The sequence below is a fragment of the Hypanus sabinus genome, chromosome 8, assembly GCF_030144855.1.
Source record: "Hypanus sabinus isolate sHypSab1 chromosome 8, sHypSab1.hap1, whole genome shotgun sequence".
Taxonomy (NCBI): Eukaryota; Metazoa; Chordata; class Chondrichthyes; order Myliobatiformes; family Dasyatidae; genus Hypanus; species Hypanus sabinus.
Window position 1 is genome coordinate 116,828,225 of NC_082713.1, and position 22,142 is coordinate 116,850,366.

Sequence of the window (22,142 nt, forward strand, 5' to 3'; positions counted from 1 at the left end):
GGGCCTCAATGCTTTAACCTGGCAGGAGCTTGAAGGATATGGGCTACGTGCGTGCGGATGGGACAAGTTGGAAATGGCATTATGGTTTGCATAGACAAAGTGGGCTGTATCCCGTGTTGCATGTACCCAACATCTGACTCAGCTTTATCACACTCCAAGAGATTTTTAAGCCCACCTCCATTTCTCAAGGCTAATAAATTTTGATTGCTGGCAACACACAAAATGAGTTTTATGAAGAACTCCTACTGAGAGGGTATTTGTTTTTTTTTCAGGTTGCACAACTGGAAAATGATCTAACACTGTTGCGTCAGTCAGGTGGATGCAGTGTTCAGTTCCAACCTCTCGCTTTACCAGATGGAATGGCATCGTCAAGTACTGATATCATTAATGTTCTTAATGAATATTTGGTACAACTTCTACAGGTATGCAGATTTTGCCTGCCAAACCTAATAGTAAGGTTATACCATTTTATAATGTGAGATCATGAACATAATATTTATCAACAGTTAATATAATAATGAACATCAAAAATCTGCATGAATGAAGCTGGCTGAGGTCCCAACTTTCTTCAGCTTCTTCTGATCCTGTGCAGTCGCCCCTACATACCAGACAGTGATGCAATCAGTTAGAATGCTCTCCACGGGACATCTGTAGAAATCTGCGAGTGCCTTTGGTAGCATACCAAGTTTCCTTAAACTCCTGATGAAGTATAGCCACTGGTGTGCCATTATTGTAATTGTATCAATATGTTGGGGCCCCAGAATTAATCTTAAGAGATTTTCATACTCAGGAATTTGAAACTTCTCACCCCTTCCACTGATTCCTTGATGTTACTGATGTTGAGTGCACCGTTGTTGTTATGACACCACTCAACCAGTTGATCTATCACACTCTTGTACACCACCTCATCACCATCTGAAATTTTCCCAACAATAGTTGAATCTTTGGCAAATTTATACATAGCGTATGAGTTTGATGTATGTGTGACAATTAAAGCTAATCTCTAACAAAAAACCTAATTAAGTTTCAAAGATTAAAAGCTATCAAGAGTAACATTTGGTTACTAACCTCCTACCATGCTGCTGTAGCTGACAAGTAGATTGATAACTGGTCCATCATCCTTTCTCCTTTTGTAGTTCCCTAGAGGTATTAAATGGGAACAGTGCCCAATGATTTCCATTGATAGTCTCAGTGCAGACCAAATGATTTCCATTGATAGTCTCAGTGCAGATGTAAACAGGATCTGCCCTCTCCCATGTCACTTCATAATAAAATCATTAGAAAATATTATTTACATAATTATTTTACATACAAAACTGTTCTCAGAACATTGGTGTTTCCTCATGGCTTAGGAAATTTCCAATAAAGAGGAAGAAGAAAAGAAACTGCGAGGAGCAGCTGAAGATCACAAACGCAAGTTTGCAGTAATTCGTCATCAGCAGGGTCTGCTGTACAAAGAATATCAAAGGTATTAAAATAGAATATGCATAATCACAGAATGGACTTTCAATACAAAAATGTTTGAATGTTTTATTATTTTATTTAAGACCTAGTTCTCAGAACACAAGTATAATGCTAGATTGGAAATGAGGGTTTTTATTATAAAATTATGATAAAATATGTTGTTCTACTGTTCTATTTAAATTTCTATTCATTGACTTATTAAAGATAACAAGGGTGATTGTTACTCTTGGCATTGTCCTTTATGTCTTTTATCATTGGGAGACTGCAAATTCTGGAATCTGGAGCAATAAACTATCTGCTTGGGGAGCTTGGCAGATCAAGCAGCATTGGTGGAAAGGGAAATGGTATCTTGTTCTGTGGTTGATACCTCTGCATGGTGGGTGATCACACTGACAAAAGTGCACTTCCCTGCAGTTATTCCTGATTGCTAGAAACACATTACTTGACATTGCAACATCTTGCAAGATCTGTTCTGGACCCAACACAGCAATTCAATCACAAAGAAGTGACTGTTTTATTTAGGAGCTTGAGGAGATCTGGTATGTCACCAAAGGCTCTTTGCAAGTTTCTGTAGATGTACAGTGGAGAGGATGCTGACTGTTGCATCACAGCCTAGTACGGAAGCTCCAGTACTCATGATCACAAAAGGATGCAGAAGGCTGTAGACTCGGCCAGCTCCATCAGGGGCACAAACTTTCCCACTATTGAGGACATTACAAGAGGGTGTTCTTCAAGAAGGCGACATTCATCACAAAGGACCTTCATCAGGCCATGCCCTCTTCTCATTTCTACAATCAGGGAGAAGGTACAGAGAGAATCAACAATTCAGAACAGCTTCTCCCCTCTGACGTCAAATCTTGATGTACCTATAAACTTGACCTCAATATTTGTATATTGCACTATTTATTTATTTTGTAATTTATAGTCCCTCATGGGATGCTAATCCAGAAGATTAAGGTGCATGGGGTCTGCGGCAAATTGGCCGTCTGGATTCAGAACTGGCCTGCGCATGGAAGACAGAGGGTAGTGGTTGAAGGGATGTGTTCCAGCTGGAGGTCTGTAATTAGTGGTATTCCACAGTGATCTGTGCTGGGATCTCCTGCTGTTTGTGATGTATATTAATAACCTGGATGAAAATGTAGATAGGTGGGTTAGTAATTTTGAGGATGATACCAAGATTGGTGGAGTTGTGAAGAGTGCAGAAGATTGACAAAGAGTACAGTGAGATAGAGAGCAGTTGCAGATACGAACAGAGAAATGGCAGGTGGAGTTTAGCCCTGATAAGTGAGGTGTTGCTCCTTGGTAGGGAAAATGCAAGGAGACAGTACACTGTTAAAGGAAAGATCCTTAACAGTGTTGCTGAGCAGAGGGATCTTGTGGCTACACAAGTTGATAAGGTGGTTAAGAAGGCTGATGGAATGCTTGCTTTTATTAGTCAAGGCATTGAGTTCAAAAGTCAAGAGGTTACGTGGCAACTTTTTAAAACTCTGCTTAGGCCAGATCTGGAGTATTGCATACAGTTCTGGTTGCCCCACTCTAGGAAGGATGTTGAGGCTGTGGAGAAGGTGCAGAAGAGGCTTACCAGGATGTTGCCTGGTTTAGAGGGGCACATGCTATCACGAGAGACTGGGTAAACTTGGGTTTATTTTTTTCGAGAGTGGCAGAAGCTGAGGGGAGATCTTTTAGAAGTTTATAAGGTAATGAGAAGCATAAATAGAGTAGAGCATGAGTATCTGTTTCCCAGGGTTGAAATGTCTAATACCCTGAGGGCATGCATTGAGGGTGAGAGGGGTTGGGTTCAAAGAGGATGTGAGGGTTAAGTTCTTTTTACTCAGAGTCATAGATGCCTGGTATGGTGGTAGAGGCAAATAGATTAGAGGCTTTTAAGAGATGTTTGGATAGGCACATGGACGTAAGGAAGATGAAGGGATATGGACCTTGTTACAGTGGTGCTCCAAAGTTTGTGAACCCTTTAGAATGTTCTCTGTTCCTACATAAATATGGCCTAAAATGTGATCAGATCTTCACACGTCCTAAAACTATATAAAGAGAACCCAATTAAATAAATAACACAAATAATGTTATACTTGTTCATTCATTTATTGAGAAAAATGATCCAATATTACATGTACTTGTTGGAAGAGGTATGTGAACCTTTGCTTTCAGTAACTGGCGTGATCACCTTTTACAGCAATAACTTCAACCAAACATTTCAGGTAACTGTTGATCAGTCCTGTACATCAGCTTGGAGGAATTTTAGGGCATTCCTCCTTGCAAAACCGCCTCAACTCTGGGATGTTGGTGATCTCCCTTGCATGAACTGCTTGCCACAGGTCCTTCCACAACATTTCTATTGGATTAAGGTCAGGATTTTGACTCGGCCATTCCAAAACATGAAATTTCTTTTGCTTTAACCATTCTTTGCTAAGCTGACTTGTGTGTTTAGGGTCATTGTCTTGCTGTATAACCCACTTTATTTTGAGCGTCAGTTCACAGATGGAACCCTGACATTTTTCTGTAGAATTCAGTGGTACAATTCAGAATTCACAGTTCCATCAATGATGACAAACTGTCCTGGTCCCAAGGCAGCAAAGCAAGTTCAAACCGTGACACTGCCATTACCATTTTTCACAGATGGGATAAGATTCCTGTGCTGGAATGCAGTGTTTGCTTTTTGCCAAACATAACGCTTCTCATTTAAGCCAAAAAGTTCTATTCTGGACTCATCCATCCACAGAACATTCTTCCAGTAGCCTTCTGGCTTATCCATGTGGCCTTTAGCAAACTTCAGACAGGCAGCAGTGTTCTTCTTGGAGAGTAGTGGCTTTCTCCTTGCAATCCTGCCATGCACTCTATTGCTGTTCAGTGTTTGCCTGATGGTAGACTCATGAACATTGACTTTAGCCAATGCAAGAGATGCCTGCAGGTCCTTAGATATTACTCTGGGTTTTTTTTGTGACCTTCTGAAATATTACACACCTTACACGTTGTGATTTTTGTTTGTCAACCACTACTGGGCAGAGTAACAATAGTGTTGAATTTCCTCCATTTGTACACCACCTGCTTGACTATGGATTGCTGGATCCCAAACTCTTTAGAAATTGTTTTGTACCCTTTTCCACACCTGGTGAGCATAAACAAATTTTTTTCTGAGGTCCTCAGAAATCTCCTTTGAATGGGGCATGGCACACTTCCAGAAAACTGTGTAGTGAAGATCAGACTCTGATAGGTCTCCCACACTCACAACTGATTGTCATCCCATTGGTTGAAATGCCTGACTCTAATGTGTCCTTTAAATGAACATACTTTTTCCAACAAATACATGTAATATTGGATCATTTTTTCCTCAATAAATGAACAAATATAATGTTTTTTGTGTTACTTATTTAATTGGGTTCTCTTTGTCTAGTTTTAGGACTTGCATGAAGATCTGATCACATTTTAGGTCATATTTATGCAGAATAGATAAAATTCTAAAGGTTCACAAGCTTTCTAGCACCACTGTAAGTGGTGGGGGGAATTAGTGTTTGGGTGTTTTTGAATTGTTTTTTACCTGGTTTGGCACAACATTGTGGGCTGCATGGTCTATCCTGTGCTGAACTCTTCAATGTTCTATGTTTGTGCCTTTGCACTGTACTGCAGTTCAAAACGATGAATTTCTTATCATATAAGACACTAATAATATACACAAAATGCTGGAGGAACTCAGCAAGTCAGAAAGAATCTATGGAGAGGAATAAAGAGATGACATTTTGGGCAGAGAGTTTTCATCATAGATTTCCAGCATCTGCAGAATCTTTTGTGCTTTAAGAATAATAATAATCGTGATTCTAATTCAGGGTCTCAACCAAACATCGTTACTTTCTTTCCCAGTCCCCCAGATGTAGCTACCCGCTCTTTGTCTTATTTGTTAATCATTATTTATCTAGTCTCTCACCATGGCTCCAGGAGTCACGTCCTGGGAAGCTAATCTGGATTCCTGTACTGGAACCCAGTGAGATGACCCTCCGAAGAATGACAACTATTGAGAAATTCTGGAAATTTGAAACCAAATGAATTATGAAGGCTTAGGAAAAGAATGTAGCAGGCAGTATTTGCTATTCAGGAACCAAAAGTGCTATAAAGTTCATCCATCAATATAAAAATGTTCTGAAATAATGATTACTATTTTTATATACAGTGAAAGAGAATCCTGGCAGAAAGACATGGAGAGAATTGAAGAGGAAAAGAAAAAGCTTGAGGATTTAAAGGAACAAGGTCGTGTAAAAATTGAAGAGTATGATGTAAGTGTTACTTAAGCCACTGAAAGCCATGTACAATTAATCAAAAGGATAATGAAATGTTGGTCTCTAGAGAGTTTTTAATATAAAGAGAAGTAATTATGTCTTTGTACACAGCCCAGGTCACAATTCTGTTTTGCATACTGAGCCTGGTCATAAAAGGTTTAAATAAAACCTGGATCACATTCCCTCGACTGTGGAGAGGTGTGCGGTGGGACATTGAAGGTGTTTAAAATGATTGAAGAGTTTGATGGGGAATATAGAGAGAATGATAATTCTCTTTTTAGTTGGTGTAGACTGTTGTGGGAGACTCTAAACAACAAGGCATCAACTTAAGTTTAGTGCTGGGCATTTGAATTACATCAGCAGACATTTTTCCACACAAACCATAGTGAGAAACCTTAGATTTGACATGTCATTAAAGACAGTTGCAAATTTCTATAGATGTACGGTGGAGAGCCTTATGATTAGTTGCATCACAGCTTGGTATGGAGGCTCCAGTGCACAAGATTATAAGGGGCTGCAGAGGGTTGTACGCAGGCCCTGAATGTCAGTGGCTCCAATAAAGTCTAGTTAATGTGTCATTGTGTGACGCAACATTTGTTAAAGGACCTCCATTGTGTAAAATATTGCCTGATCAAAGGTGTTGCCTTTACCCTGAACTTGATGGGCTGGTGAGGTACAAGGAAGAAGTCACAGGCTGAGAGAGGCAAAGCGGAAGTGGATTGATAGCTGGGGGTGGGGGGTGGGATTAAGTAGGGTTATTGGAAAGGTGGGTACCAAAACAAGGGTTTTAATTTCTGGGCAACACACACAATACTGGAGAAACTGGGAAGGCCAGGCAGCATCTATGGAAAGAAGTACAGTTGACGTTTTGGGATGAAACCCTTCGGCAGAACTGGAGTGAAAAAGCTAAGGAATAGATTTGAAAGCTGGATGGAGGGAAGAGAGAAATGCCAAGTGATAGGTGAAACTTGGAGAGGGAGGGATGAAGCAAAGAGTTAGGAAGTTGATTGGTGAAAGAGACAGAAGACCATGGAAGGAAGTGGCAGGGGAAGCGCACCAGAGGGAGTTGATGGGTGGGCAAGGAGATAACATGAGAGAGGGAAAGGGGATGGGAAATAGTGATGGGGGTTGGGGTGTTGGAGGCATTACTGGAAGTTTGAGAAATCAATGTTCATGCCATCAGGTTGGAGGCTACCCAACTAAAATATAAGGTGGTGTTCTTCCAGCCTAAACGTAGCCTTATCCTGACAGTGGGGGAGGCTGTGGATGGACATATCGGAATGGGAATGGGAAGTGGAATTAAAATGGGTGGCCACTGGGCATTAGACTGAGGTAAGCGAGTAACTCATTTGGAAAGGTGGGTGGTGTGGATTGTGCAGGAAATTGTAATTGGGAATATGGGATAGTAGAAGACATGAGCTGGCGTGGTTAGGTCAACAGTGGCATAGGGAATGATTGGGATTCATGATGGGAGTTGCCATCTTGTCACAGCAGTGAAATTATTTAAAGATTTGCTCAACTGTAGTGCTGTATATGACTCTAAACACTAAAGGCTTTATACTGCAGAAATGACCCTTCTAAGTTAAATGTTTTACCACCACATATTTAATGGAATCTAAATAAGCACTCTTTCCAGTTTAATGATATTTCCCTTATAACAAGGTGTGGGTGTAGAAAGTACATTGTGTAGTATTTGCAAACCTGAGGATAATGGCTGGGAGCCCAGTATGTGGAACCCCTGGTAACCTTTCTATCCTGTTGTATGATATGTAACGATGTCCTAAAGTTGGCAGAAACACCGAATGCCTGAGTATCTACTTTATTACTACTTTATCATTTCTTGTCAGAGTCACCTTGTGTCCTATACCTAGCATCACTTTATGTACATACAATTAGTATATAAGCTGATCTTGCATATTTATATTTATTGTGCTTTTTTAAGCTGCTTTGGATCTGGAGTAATAATCATCTTGTTTTCCTTTACACTTCTGTACAAATGACAATAAACTATTTTGAATCTTGCATCTAGGCAATTTTTCTTTATGTCAGGGTTCTGTTTGGATGACATAATTTGTATTGTTCAAGTTGTAACTGTTCCTTTTGAATTAGCAACTACTGGAAACCCTTCAGATGGATCCTGATGAAATCAAGAAGAAAATAGGTGGAATTACCAGCAAATTAACTGTTCTGCGGGTGAATGAAAGTTCTTTGACTCGGCGCTACACGACACTGCTGGAAATGGAACAGCACCTGAGGAAAGAAAATAACAAGCTCAAGAATGAAATGATAGCTATGGAAGTAGCTATCTGTGAAAGAATTGGATACCTGCAGAGATTCAAGGCAAGTACCTATTCAGTCAAATGAAACCAATTTTCTTGCATTTTTCTTCAACATAAAATCACAGCATGAATAATTGACAAGCAGCATGCTTAGACATTCAGTTCTGCCATTCATACCCTCAAGATTCTGTTCACCAATAAGTAGTTTTGTATGTTTGCTCACCGGACACTACATATACTAGTATAACTTCGTCTATTTGGAATATAATATCCTATTCAATTTGTGAAATAAACCAGATATGCATAGTTGAATGCTTTATGCTTTCTTAAAGTTGAAGCTAATCAAGAAGAGGTGAGACCTGAACATATATATTTAGGGGCAGCATGGTAGCGTAGCAATTGGCATAACGATACTATAGCACCAATGACCCAGATTCAATACCCACCACTGTTTGTAAGGAGTTTGCATATTCTCAAAGGTGTGAGTTAGTAGGCTAATTGATCACATGGGTGTAATTGGGTGGCGCAGCCTCACTGAGCCGGAAGGGTCTGTAACCATGCCGGTAAATTGTTCTCTGAATAAATTACTTTATTCAGCGGGAGTTGAATTCCTCCTGTACCAAATAAAGTAGCCATTGAGGGTACATTCATTGTCTACTGCTGCTGCAGACATCCCATCAAGGTTTGATGTATTGTGCAATCTGAGATGCTTTTCTGCACACCACTGTTGTAATGCGTAGTTAGTTAAGTTACTGTCACCTTCCTGTCAGCTTGAACCAGTCTGGCTGCTCTCCTCTGACCTCTCTCATTAGCAAGGCATTTTCACCCACAAAACAACCACTCACTGAATGTTTTTTGTTTCTCACTCCATTCTCAGTAAACTCTGGAAGCTATTGTGCGTGAAAATCCCAGATCAGCAGTTCCTTAGATGATCAAACCACCCCGTCCAGCACCAACAATCATTCCACTGTCAAAGTCACTTAGATGACACTTCTTCCCCATTCTGATGTTTGGTTTGAACAACAACTGAACCTCTTGACTGTGTCTGCATGCTTTTATGCGGAGTTGCTGCCACATGATTGTCTAATTAGATAGTTATATTAACAAGCAAGTGTACAGGTGTACTTAATAAAGTGGCCACTGAGCGTATATTAGTATATCTTTGTATATATTAGTATATATTTGGAGTGTAACATTATCATCATCTAGTGAAATAAACCAGAGTTGAATGCCTTATATTTTCTTAAAGTTGGAGCTAATCAAAAATCAGGTGATATTTGAAAATATAATTTTCTTTATTTCAAAGTGAGATGAGCACATAAATACAGCTATTATAAAACTTGGCAAGTTCAACCTATCTTTCTGTAACATAGGAGTATGACATGAAAAGGTTTGTGCTTGATGAAAGTGCTCCATCATTCAGTTAGGTGACGGTATTTTTAAAAAAATGTAATTGTTGCCCCACACCCCCCATTTCCCAGTCACTGGATAATTTTACTTAATTTAAAGCAGATAGCTGTCCTGGTTTCAGTGAAAAATTATTCCTTTTATGATTTGCTGTCATTGCATTTTATCTTTTTATCTCCACTCAGCAAGGTTATCTCCTGTATCATGTCTTAAACATTTGGAATGATTTGGAATATTTCGTAATGAGTATGGAGGCATTGTGGTTCCCATACTGAGCTAGTAGCCAGAACTCTGGACAGTTGATCCAACCACGAGTTTGAACCCCACCGTATTAACTGGATCATTTAAATTCAAGTAACTGAATAAATTTTGGATTTAAAAAAAAAACACATCCAGTTCTAATAACAGTAAGCAGAAGACTACTGAATTTTCCCTACCAATTCGGTCCTGTAGCAAATGAAATCTGCTGTCCTTACCCAGTCTCCTTATCCACCTGTATGACATTGGAACTGACAATTGACTTGGAACAAAAAGAGAATGAAAGGTGACTTGATGGATGTGTACAAGATGATAAGTGGTATGGATGGAATGGACAGGCAGACTGTTCCCAGGGCAGAAACAGCCTGAGATTGGAGGAAGGTGTAAGACTATTATCATAAGAGCTGAATTAGGCCATTTGGCCTATTGAGTCTGCTCCACCATTCAATCAAGCCTGATCCTTTCCTCAGCCCATGCCCTAGCCTTCTCCCTGTAACCTTTGATGCCATGTCCAATTCAGAACCTATTAATCTTTGCCTTAAGTATTTCCAACTACCTGGCCTCTACAGCTGCCTGTGTTAACAAATTCCACAAAGGCAGCACCCTCTGGCTAAAAGAATTTCTTCACATCTCTGTTTTAAATGGACACCCCTCTATCCTGAAGCTGTGCTCTCTTGTCCTAGACACCCCCCCCCCCCCCCCCATGGAAGGCATCCTTTCCACATCTACTCTGTCTAGGCCTTTCAACATTCAAAAGGTTTCAATGAGATCTCCCCTCATCCTTTGAAATTCCAGCAAGTACAGACCCAGAGCTATTAACTGTTCCTCATATAGCCATTTCATTTGCAGAATCATCCTTGTGAACCTCCTCTGAACCCTCTCCAATGCCAGCAAATCTTCTCTTAGATAAGGAGCCCAAAACTGTTCACAATTCTTGAGCTGAGATCAAATCGGTGCCTTATAAAGCCCTAGCATCACATCCCTGTTCTTGTATTCTGGATTTCTTGAAATGAATGCTAACATTGCATTTGCTTTCCTTACCACTGACTCATCCTGTAAATTAACCTTTGGGGTGTTCTGCAGAAAAACTCCCAAGTCCCTTTGCATCTCAGATTTTTGGATTTATTCCCACTTTAGAAAATAATCTGCACATTTATTTCCACTATCAAAGTGCATGACCATGCATTTTCCAACATTGTATTTCATTTGCCACTTTTTTGCCCATTCCCCCAATCTATCTAAGTCCTTCTGCATCCTACCTGTTTCCTCAACACTACATGCCCCTCCACCAATCTTCGTGTCATCTGCAAACTTGGCAACAAGGCCATCTATTTAATATCTAAATTATTGATATATAGTATAAAAAAGTGGTCCCAATATCGACCCCTGCAGGAACACCACTAGTCACTGGCAACCAACCAGAAAAGGATCCTTTTATTCCCACTCCCTGTCTCCTACCAATCAGTCAATGCTCTAACCACGTTAGTAACATTCCTGTAATACCATGGGCTCGTGACTTGGTAAGCAGCCTCATGAGTGGCACCTTGTCAAAGACCTTCTGAAAGTCCAATTATACAAAATCCACTTCATCCCCTTTATCTATCCTCCTTGTAATCCCCAAAAGTAATTCCAACAGGTTCATCAAGCAAGATATTAATCTTAAGGAAGCCATGCTGACTTTGTACTATCTTGTCCTGTGTCACCAAGTACTCCATAACCTCATCCTCAACTATTGATCTAACATCTTTCCAACCACTGAGGTCAGGCTAACTAGTCTATAACTTCCTTTCTGCTACCTGCCTCCTTTCTTAAAGAGTGGAGTCACATTTGCAATTTCCCAATCCTCCAGCACCATGCCACAGTCCAATGAGTTTTGAAAGATCATTATTAATACCTCCACAATCTCTACCACTACCTCTTTCAGAACCCTAGGGTGCAGTTCATCTGGCCTGGGTGATTTATGTACCCTTAGGTCTTTCAGCTTTTTGAGCACCTTCTCCCTTGTAATAGTAGCTGCACTCACTTCTCTTCCCTCACACCCTTCAACATCTGGCACACTGCTAGTGTCTTCCACAGTGAAGTCTGATACACTTAGTTCATCTGCCATCTCCTTGGTTCCTGTTATTATTTCTCTGGCTTCATTTTCTAGCAGTCATATAAAAGCTTTTACTATCCACTTTTATATTGTTTGCTAGCTTGCTTTCATATTTCATCTTTCCCTCCAATTGATTCTTTTAGTTGCTCTCTGTAGGGTTTTAAAAGCTTCTCAATCCTCTGTCTTCCCACTAAATTTTGCTTTGTTTGCCCTCTGTTTTGTTTTTACATTAGCCTTAACTTCCCTTATCAGCCACAGTTGTACTATTTTGCCATTTAAATATTACTTTGTTTTTAGAATACATGTATCCTCCTCATTTTTCTCGGAAACTCACACCATTGCTGCTGTGCTCTCATCTCTGTCAGCAGCTCCCTCCAAATTACTTTGGCCAACTCCTCTCTCATATCATTATAATTTTTCTTTACTCCACTGAAATACTGCTACGTAAGACTACTTTCTATCAAATTTCAAGTTGAACTTAATCATATTGTGATCACTGGTTGCTAAGGGTTCTTTGACCAAAAGCTCCCTAATCAGCTCAGGTTCATTACATAACACCCAATCCAGTATAGCTAATCTCCAAGTAGGCCCAGTGACAAACTGTTTTAAGAAGCCATCTCATAGACACTCAGCAAGTTCACTCTTGAGATCCATTTCCAACCTGATTTTCCCAATCTGCCTGCACGTTGAAATCTCCCATAACATTGTCCTTTCAATACACCTTTTCTATTTCCTGTTGTAATCTGTGCTCAACCTCACTGCCACTGTTGGGAGGCCTGTATATAACTGCCATCAGAATCCTTTTACCCTTGCAACATCTGAACTCATCCCACAAGGATTCAAAGTCTTTCAATCCTATGTCACATCTTTCTACTGATGCCTTTCACCACTTTCAGCAGAGCCACTCCACCTCCTCTGTCTACCTTCCTATCCCTCCGATACAATGTGTAACCTTGGACATTTAGCTCCCAACCTCAACCATCCTTAAGCCACAATGATCTTTGAAAGATCATTACTAATGCCTCTACAATCTCTACCACTACCTCTTTCAGAAACCTAGGGTGCAGTTCATCTGGACCAGCTGACTTGTGTTACCCTTGGGTGTTTCAGCTTTTTGAGTACCTTTTCCCTTGTAGTAGTAGCTGCACTTCCCTCACCCCCTTCAACATCTGGCACATTGCTAATGTCTTTCGCAGTGAACATGTCAGGTGGAGGTGTTTTACACAGAGAGTGGTAGCTGCATGGAATGTGCTACTAAGGGGTGTGATAGAGGTAGATATACAGTATTAGTGGCATTTAAGAGACTCTTTAACAGGCACATGCCTGAAAAGGTTTGATTGATTGATAGCTCAGCACAACATCATGGGCTGAAGGGCCTGTACTGTGATGTATTGTTTTACGTTCTTGGTCAGAGACCATTAGGATGGGATGAAAAACACGAGCGTCATCATCCTGTGAACAAATAATTAAATGTTGACAATCCAAATGCAAATGTCACTAGGGGTCTTCCATTAGCGCACTGACTACGTGCTAACTCAGTGTCACTTATATCAAACATGCAAATCATTAAGCTCCAAAAAAACTAAACTAAATTAAATGTAACTAAAATAGTTTTAAGGAAAAGCTTTTGATAGTTTCCAATACATGATTGCACCATTTGTGTTTAAATGTCATTCCCTACCCTGCGCTTACCATGGTTGCTTCAGTTGTGTCCTGTAGCCCAATCTTGTGTTTGAACACCAGATCCTCCTACCAATCACTCTAAGGGGAAATTAAAGATTAAAGGTTAGCTTTATTTGTCAAACGTATATTGACAATACATCATTTATGTCAACGACCGGGGATGTGCTGGGGGCAGCGCGCAAGTGCCACCATGCTTCCAGCAGCAACATAACATGCTCACAACTGACTAATCCAAACTAAACTATAAGTCTTCGGAATGTGGGAAGAAACTGGAGCACCCAGAGGAACTTCTGTGATCATGGGGAGAATGGACAAACCCCTTACAGGCAGAGGAGGAATTGAACCCCTTTAGCTGTGCTGTAAAGTGTTGTGCTAACCACTATATTTCCATGCTATACATTGGCCAGTCAAACAGTAATCAACACACCTTTCAGATATGGGAGAATACCAGAGCAACCGGGAAAATAATTGCAGTCCCAGGGAGAATGTGCAAAATCCACACAGAGCACAAGAGGTCAGGAGTGAACCTGGTCACTGGATACATGCGGCACCATTCATTATTAGTTCCTAACTGTATTAAGATATTGTTAATGCACTCATCTGTCTATTTTTAAATTGTATTATCAAAGTCTAGTCAAAGTAAATTTATTATCTTCCTTATCTGTTTATTGTTTAATCTATTTACAGGAAATGGCTAGTTTTAAAATTGCTGCTTTGCAGAAAGCTTTGGATGAGAGTGTGCCCTTAGCTGATTTGGAGCGAGCTAACAAGCAGTATAATGAACTCACAGCTAAGTATAGGGATCTGTTGCAGAAGGACAACCTTTTAGTTCAGAAAACTACAAATCTTGAGCATTTGGAGGTGAGCAAATAATAGTAATCTTTAATTTATTTTATTGTGTTTTCATCATTCTTTCTCCAGCTTAAAAAGGACCAGTGTGTGGTGAGATATAAACAAGAGAATATCTGCAGGTGCTGGAAATCCAAGCATCACACACAAAATGGTGGAGGAACTCAGCAGGCTAGGCAGCATCTATGGGAAAAGTACAGTCAACATTTCAGGCCATGACCCTTTGGCAGGACTGGAGAAAAGATAAGGAGAAGATTTAAAAGGTGGGGGGAGGAGGGAGAGAAACACAAGGTGATAAGTGAAACCTGAAGGGGGAGGGATGAAGTAAAGAGCTGAGAAGTTGATTGGTGGAAGAGGTGCAGGGCTGGAGAAGGTGGGGGATGGGGGGAGTCTGATAAGAGAGTATCTACTCCTCATCTTTTTTTACTCCAATCCTGCCAAAGGGTCTCGGCCCAAGATGTCCACTGTAATTTTTTCCATTGATGCTGCCTTGCCTGCTGAGTTCCTCTAGCATTTTGTGTGTGGTGAAATATATAAAGGTTTGTTGTTGATGCAGTTTTCAATATTGAAACCAGATTGTTCATTCCATCTAGTCTGTTCCACTGTTGCATCATAGCTGATTTATTGTCCTTCTCAAACCCATTTTCCTGCTTTCTCCCAGTAACCTTTGATGCCATTCCTAATCAAGCATCTATCTATCTACAGTTTCAATATACCCAATGGCTTGGCTTCCCCTGCCATCTGTGGCAATGAATTCCACAGATTCTGCACCCTCTGTATTTGGAAAGGGCATCTTTTGCTTTTAAATTTGTAGAAATATTTTTTTAATGAAAAGCAGATGATTGAGCCACTGCTTTGTTCAGGTTAATTTTATCCTTTGAGATAGATATGTGCCTTTATTGCCTGGCTAATAAAGGGAAACCATTAAGTGTAGTTATAAGATAAAGTCCACAAATATTTAAAATCCAAGATAAAGTAGAAAATGTTAAATCAGTTCTGACAAAAAGTTATTGATTCAAAACGTAAACTCTATTTCTCTTTGCCAGTGCTGCCTGTTCTGCTGCATACATTCAGCTTTCACCCTGTTGTTTTCTTATAATTTATTTATAGTGTTAAATTTTGGTGTTTTTGAAGTTCAATGAAAATTTATTATCAAAGTACATAAGTCACCATATGCTACTGAAATTTAGTTTATTGCAGATGTTTATGGTAGATACAAAGAAACACAGTAGAATCAATGAAAAACTACACACAAAGATGGGCAACCAATGTGCAAAAGTAGATTAACTGCTGAAATGCAAAGCGACCAAAAATAAATAAATAAATATTAACTCTTATCTCTCATTCTACCCCGTAAAGGCCCTTGCATGAAATTCTGCGACCTGCACTGCACTTTTTCCCTAACTGTAACACTGTATTCTGCATTCTGTTTTCCCCTTTCATACTTGGGTTTGGAATTGTCAGTCTGAATGGCACACACGCAAAAGCTCTTCACTATCTCAGTTATGTGTGACAACAGTAAATCAATTACCAATTAAATGATAAACACGAGATACTGCAGACACAAAAGCTGGAGGAGCTCAGCAGGTCAGGCAGCATCTATGGAAAGGAGTAAACATTTGATGCTTCTGGCTGAGACCCTTCATCAGGACTGGAAAGGGAGGAGTTGTGTATAGTTGTACACAAGCAGAGTGGCTGTCTTATAGCTCCAGAGACCAGAGTTCCATCCTTGCTTTTGTTTTCCGTGTGAAGTCTTCATGTACTCTCGGTGACCTTGTGGATTTCCACCAGATGAGATAAGATATTAGTTTACTCTGAATTTCCATCATTTGAAGAATCTCTTGTGTTTAGATACTGCAGATGCAGAAAATCCAGAGCGTCAGACATAAAATGCTGGAGGAACTGAAATAGCCCAAAACATCAACTGTTTATTCCTGTCCATAGATGCTACCTGATCTGTTGAGAACCTCCAAGATTTTGTGCGTGTAATCAATTGAATGAAATGGTCTTTTTTTATTCCAGTCACGATCTTTAAGACATAGTCTAAGCACTCCAGGAGGTTAATAGGAACAGATGAGAGTTATAAATGGGTCTGGGAAGTAAAATAGAGGCATTTTGTAATCTATTGCCTTCTCTTTTCTTTAAGAGTGAAAATGCTGTGTTAAATGAACAGATTAATGCCTTAAATAAAGAGCTAGAAATTACTAAGGAAAAGCTGCACACACTGGAGCAAGCCTGGGAACAGATGGACAAACTAGGCAAGTGGCATGTGATTGTTACTGACCCAAAGTACTTAAAATAACGAACTGTGTACCTGCGCTCTAAGTCTAATAATGCCTCCTATTTAATTCTATGGTTTCTGCTTTAATATTTTTCTGCATGACATTAATAATGATTTTTAGAAGTCATTCTTGGGACATGGACAGATTACATTTCACAAAATGCATTTGGAGGATTTTCTTCCTGGAATGTGCAGTCCCTATGTTAAGATTGTTGCAGCGAAGTCCAGCTGAAGGGGCAGTGATTTTCTAAACATAATAGCTTTAAGGTGTAATGGCACTAAAGTTATGATCATAGCTTCAATGTGTAGAGGAAAAATTTAAATGAGATTGACAAAGTTCAAGGTAAATTTATTATGAAAGTACAGACAGATCACTATATTCATCTTCTTGCGGGCATTGATAGTAAATACAAAGTAACACAATATAATCAATGGAAAAACTACATACAAAGATGGCCAAGCAACCACTGTACAGAAGACAATAAATTGTGCAAATACTGTACAAAAAAAGAAAAAACATAATAATAAATATTGAGAACATGTGTTGTAGAGTCCTTGAAAGTAAGTCCATAGGTTGTGGATTCATGTCATTGTTGGGGTGAGTGAAATTATCCACGGCATTCAGGAGTCTGATGGTTGAGGAGTAATAATTGTTCCTGAACGTTACGGTCTGAGGCTCCTGAGCCTCCTTCCTGGTGGCATCAGTGAGAAGAGGGCATGATCTGGATGATAGGGTGTTCGATGATGGGAAGTTTTTATACCCAGAATGGTAGGTGGCCGAAATGCAATGCCAGTGGAGGTGATGGAAGCAGATTTAATAGTATCTAAAAGGTATTTAGACAGGAACAGGTACAGAATCTGAGAATAGGTTCAATTTAGCATCATCATCATTGGCACAGGCATGGTGGGCTGAAGGGTATTCTGTGATAGGGTGCATTTGACTTTTAAGGGAGGCTATGGTGATAATTTTCTTGGAAGACGTAATGTAGAAGGTGGTGTCGATGTAACCTTAATTGGATTTTGCATCACTGCCAGTAAATTTCATGCAAACAAAACTAATGGTTGATAGACTTGAGCATCTTACTCTGATGTAGAGACATGAGTTAATAAAAAGATATGTTGTCCTTGATCGTGAAGAGCTGCTGTTAAGTTCATTAGGGGTGGCATTAACACAGGTTGGAGATGTGCTTCAAACTTGACGTTTGTTGATGGCACACTGTCTCTGACATGCCCTTCTCACCAAAACATTGATAATGGTTGAAAGCTGAAACCTGGTCTTATTGAGAATGGAGGTTCTCAGTGATCACTCTGCCATTGAATGTCAATATCCTTGTCAGTGATTCAAAGATAAATATAATGACAAATTACTGTCAAGAAAATGCCAAGTGGGGTATCTAATCTGTTGCATAAAATTGTGATAACCTGTGCACCCTGTCCTTCATTTTAACAGAAAGTTGTTTAATCTGTATGTATGGAACAACGTTCCCTCTAATTATCTTTATAGCTATGCAGACTAGCCATTGTTGTGAACAGGAAATTTTTACATAGCCTGAAAACTGCAGCACTTTAAAACATTTTTTGTAATAAGCATACCATGAATATTTGGAATGAAGGACATATTTGCTACCATTTCCTCAGTTTGGAATATCGATTTACAACCTCATTTTATTACTGCAATTTTTGGTATATCAAATGAGGATGATAATCAGTTTTCCCCTTCAATTAGACGAATGATTGCTTTTGTAACATTAATGGCCAGAAGGTCTATATTACAAAATTGGAAAGAAGTAAATCCTCCTACCACGTTCCAGTGGTTCTCTCAAACTATATCTTTTCTGAGCTTGGAAAAAATTAGAAGCACTATTTTTGACTCATCAATTAAATTTGAAGAAACTTGGGGACCGTTCATTCGACATTTTCATATGAATTAATTTGGCCTCTTCCAGACCTTCTCGTTACTTATCCTTGTTCAGGTATGGAGTTCCGGAGTTTTTGGCACTATCATATACAAATAAACTGTTATTATTGCCCATGTTAGTTTAGTTTAGTATTTTTTTCATATTTTTTGCCTGTATTTTTATAATTTTTTCTTTTTCTTTTGATGATTATTTTTATTTTTTTCATATAATTATTATAGACTTGATTGATAATGCACTATGTTTCTATGTTGATATTTTAATAGGATATTGTTATCCTACTACTAATTCAATTTCAAGTCTTATGCATTTATAACCTATTTATTATTATATTATGTTTCTTTTATATATGAAATTCAATAAAAAGATTGAAAAAGAAAAGAATATTTAGAACGAGAACTGAAAAATCACGAACTTATTTATTGATTGAAGTGTATAATGAAATACAGTAAAATGAAGAAAACATTTCATGTTTCATAAACTTTTGCTCATCTGCCTTTATTCCAGCTGTGCAGCAACAATGTCCGTGTGCACAGAGCATTTCAGTTACTGCACGAATGTGCACCTGTGCAGCTGAGGGAACAGTGTTAGTGAAAGCAAATGAGTTTTGTTTTACCTGTTACCTCTGTCCTCTCTTATCAGATTCCTCCTTTCATCACAGTCCATCACAGGTAAAGCTTTCCCCACCAATGAGCACATCAACAAGGAGCACTGTTCCATCAAAGCCGCATTCATGATCAAGGAACCCTACCATCCAGGCCATGTTCTCTTCTCAGTGCTGCCAAGAGGAGGGGGAAGCCAGAGCCCTCATCAGGGGATCGAAGGTGGACAGAGAGCCGCTTGAAATTTTTTGGCATTATCTTTTTTGTGAATCTGTCTTGGGTCCAGCATGTATCTGCTATTACAGAGAAGGCTCGGCATTGCCTCTCTACTTTCTTAGAAACTTGAGTAGCTTTAGCAAGTCATTGAAAACTGAGACAAAGTTCTCTACATGTGGTCAAAATTTCTGTTACTGTGAATAGCTAAGCGAATAAAAGATGACCTGATTTCCAAAAGGCATAAAGTTAAAGATGACACATTTCTTTAATATTTTAAGAAGGATTACTTTTTGATTTCCATCTTTTACAGTTTTAAAATAGCAAAAAAGGAAAAGTGCCTGAAGCAAAAGTTTGGGCACCTTGCATGGCCAATACTTACTAACACCCCCTTTGGCAAGTATCTCAGCTTGTAAATACTTTCTGTAGCCAGCTAAGAATCTTTCAATTCGTGATTGGGGGATTTTTGCCCATTCTTCCTTACAAGAGGCTTCTAGTTCTTTGAGATTCTTCGGCTGTCTTGAATGCACTGCTCTTTTGAAGTCTATCCACAGATTTTCGATGATGTGAGGGCCATGGCAAAACCTTCAGCTTGCGCCTCTTAAAGGAGTCCATTGTGGATTTTGAAGTGAGTTTAGGATCATTATCCTGTTGTAGAAGACCTTTTTTCATCTTCAGCTTTTTTACTGACGGTGTGATGTTTGCTTCCAGAATTTACTGGTATTTAATTGAATTCATTCTTCGCTCTACTAGTGAAATGTTCCTCGTGCCACTGACTGCAACACAAGCCCAAAGCATGATCGATCCACCCCCGAGCTTAACAGTTGGAGAGGTGTTCTTTTCATGAAATTCTGCACCCCTTTTTTCTCCAAATATACCTTTGCTCATTGTGGCCAAAAAGTTATTTTTTAACTTCATCAGTCCACAGGACTTGCTTTTCAAGCTTCTTGGATGATTGAAATTAATTTGAAAAACCAAGAATAGTTATTATTCTGTAATTAAATGTGAAAAGTATCACCTCCTCTTTGGAAGCAAGTTAATATTTTGCCAGTCCCTGTTTCAACACTGGCTTCAGGTTCTTCAAACATGGATAACCTAAAATGTATGGAATCATAGATTCTTGTGTGCATGTGTACATCAAGGTTTGAAGTAATATGGCGCCCAAATGTTCTAAGGAATTGAAATAACATTGGTTGTGCCAGTAGTATTTGATGCCACTGATGGTCATATTCAGATTCATATTTAGTTTATTGTCATTTATAAACCACAAATACAATGCAGTTAAAAAATGAGACAACTTTCTCCAGAATGATATCACGAAAAAGCACAAAACAGACCACACAAGAAAAACCACATAACATTTAGTAATCCCCATTCCAGAGTCCAGAGAGGCTGCTGCATATCGATATCGTGCTACCATCTTAGCACGTTCCCCAGAAAGGAACTACAAAACTAAAGCTACAAGACCTACACAAAACCATATAGTTATAGTTAACATATAATTTCAACAGTGCAGACAATACCATAATTGATAAAAGACTAACTGACAAAGACCACATAATTATAACACATAGTTTCAACAGTGCAAAGCAATACTATAACCTGATAAAGAGCAGTCCATGGCACGGTTTAAAAGAAAGTCTCAAAGTCCCAACAGTCCATCATCTCACGCAGACGGTAGAAGGAAGCAAAACTCTTCTTGCCATGAATCTCCAGCGCCGCAGCTTGCCGATACAGCACCCTGGGAGCTCCGACCACAGCCAACTCCGAGTCCATCTGAAAACTTCGAGCCTCTGTCCAGCCCTCCAACACCGAGCACCATCTCTGCCGAGCGCTTCGACCCTGGTATCGGCCGCCAAGCAACAGGCAAAGCTGAGGATTCGGGGCCTTCGTCCCAGAGATTTTTCCGATTGCACAGTAGCAGCAGCAGCGAAACAGACATTTCAAAAGTTTCACCAGATGTTCCTCCATGCTTCTCACATCCGTCTCCATCAAATCAGGATTGTACACGGCATCCTACATGACAGATTACAGATATTCATTCCAAAGTGGCCGCTGCGTGCTGCGTCGCACCGCCATCTTACATATAAGAGTATTGTAATTCTGATGAACTGGAACTAAAAAGTAGTAGGACTACAGTACTGCTATGATCCATCATTCTCTCTTCTACATATTGTATGTTGGTACATGTGTTCAGAAGAGATGCTGCTCTGGAATTTTTGTGTTTAGAAGCATTTTTTTACTGTTTTTGTTTTTATTTTAGATGGTGCTGCTGCCATGGATAAAGCGTCTAAAGCAATTACCAACTCTGAAATTGTGTCAATTTCCAAGAAGATTACCATGTTGGAAATGAAGGAACTAAATGAACGGCAAAGAGCAGAACATGCTCAGAGGATGTATGAGCATATACGGAGCACACTAAAACAAGTCGAAGAGCGCAACTCGGAACTGGAAACTAAATTCTCTGAGGTATGTTTGGGTGTGTGTGTGAGACGCACACTACGTACGCTGTAAGAAAAACGCTACCTTTTATATAACTCTTTCCAATAAATCAAGGGATTTAAAAATAAAATCTAGTTAAACAATGAAAACAGAACACACTTCAGATTGACATTGGTTTAGGTTAGTACTTTTATAAAAATATAAAGATTGGTTTTATTTTTTACATGTACTTCGAAACATACAGTGAAATGAATTGTTTCCATTAAATCAAATCAGCAAGGATCGTGCTGGGCAGCCTGCAAGTGTCGCCACAGTTCTGGTGCTAAAATAGCATGCTTATCACTCACTAACCTATGTCTGTGGAATA

The 22,142-nt window shown here is 39.4% G+C and overlaps 1 protein-coding gene across 3 annotated transcripts in view; it reads left to right on the forward strand.

The window, feature by feature from the left end:
* cep290 (centrosomal protein 290) overlaps positions 1-22,142 on the forward strand; it is a 185,867-nt gene that overhangs the window by 62,964 nt on the left and 100,761 nt on the right. For all 3 annotated transcript variants that reach the window (XM_059977654.1, XM_059977655.1, XM_059977656.1), the window contains 7 exons: positions 273-422; positions 1,353-1,468; positions 5,645-5,747; positions 7,860-8,090; positions 14,160-14,333; positions 16,468-16,579; positions 21,597-21,802. In XM_059977654.1, coding sequence (XP_059833637.1) covers positions 273-422; positions 1,353-1,468; positions 5,645-5,747; positions 7,860-8,090; positions 14,160-14,333; positions 16,468-16,579; positions 21,597-21,802 — 1,092 coding nt within the window. The remainder of the gene's footprint in view (positions 1-272; positions 423-1,352; positions 1,469-5,644; positions 5,748-7,859; positions 8,091-14,159; positions 14,334-16,467; positions 16,580-21,596; positions 21,803-22,142) is intronic.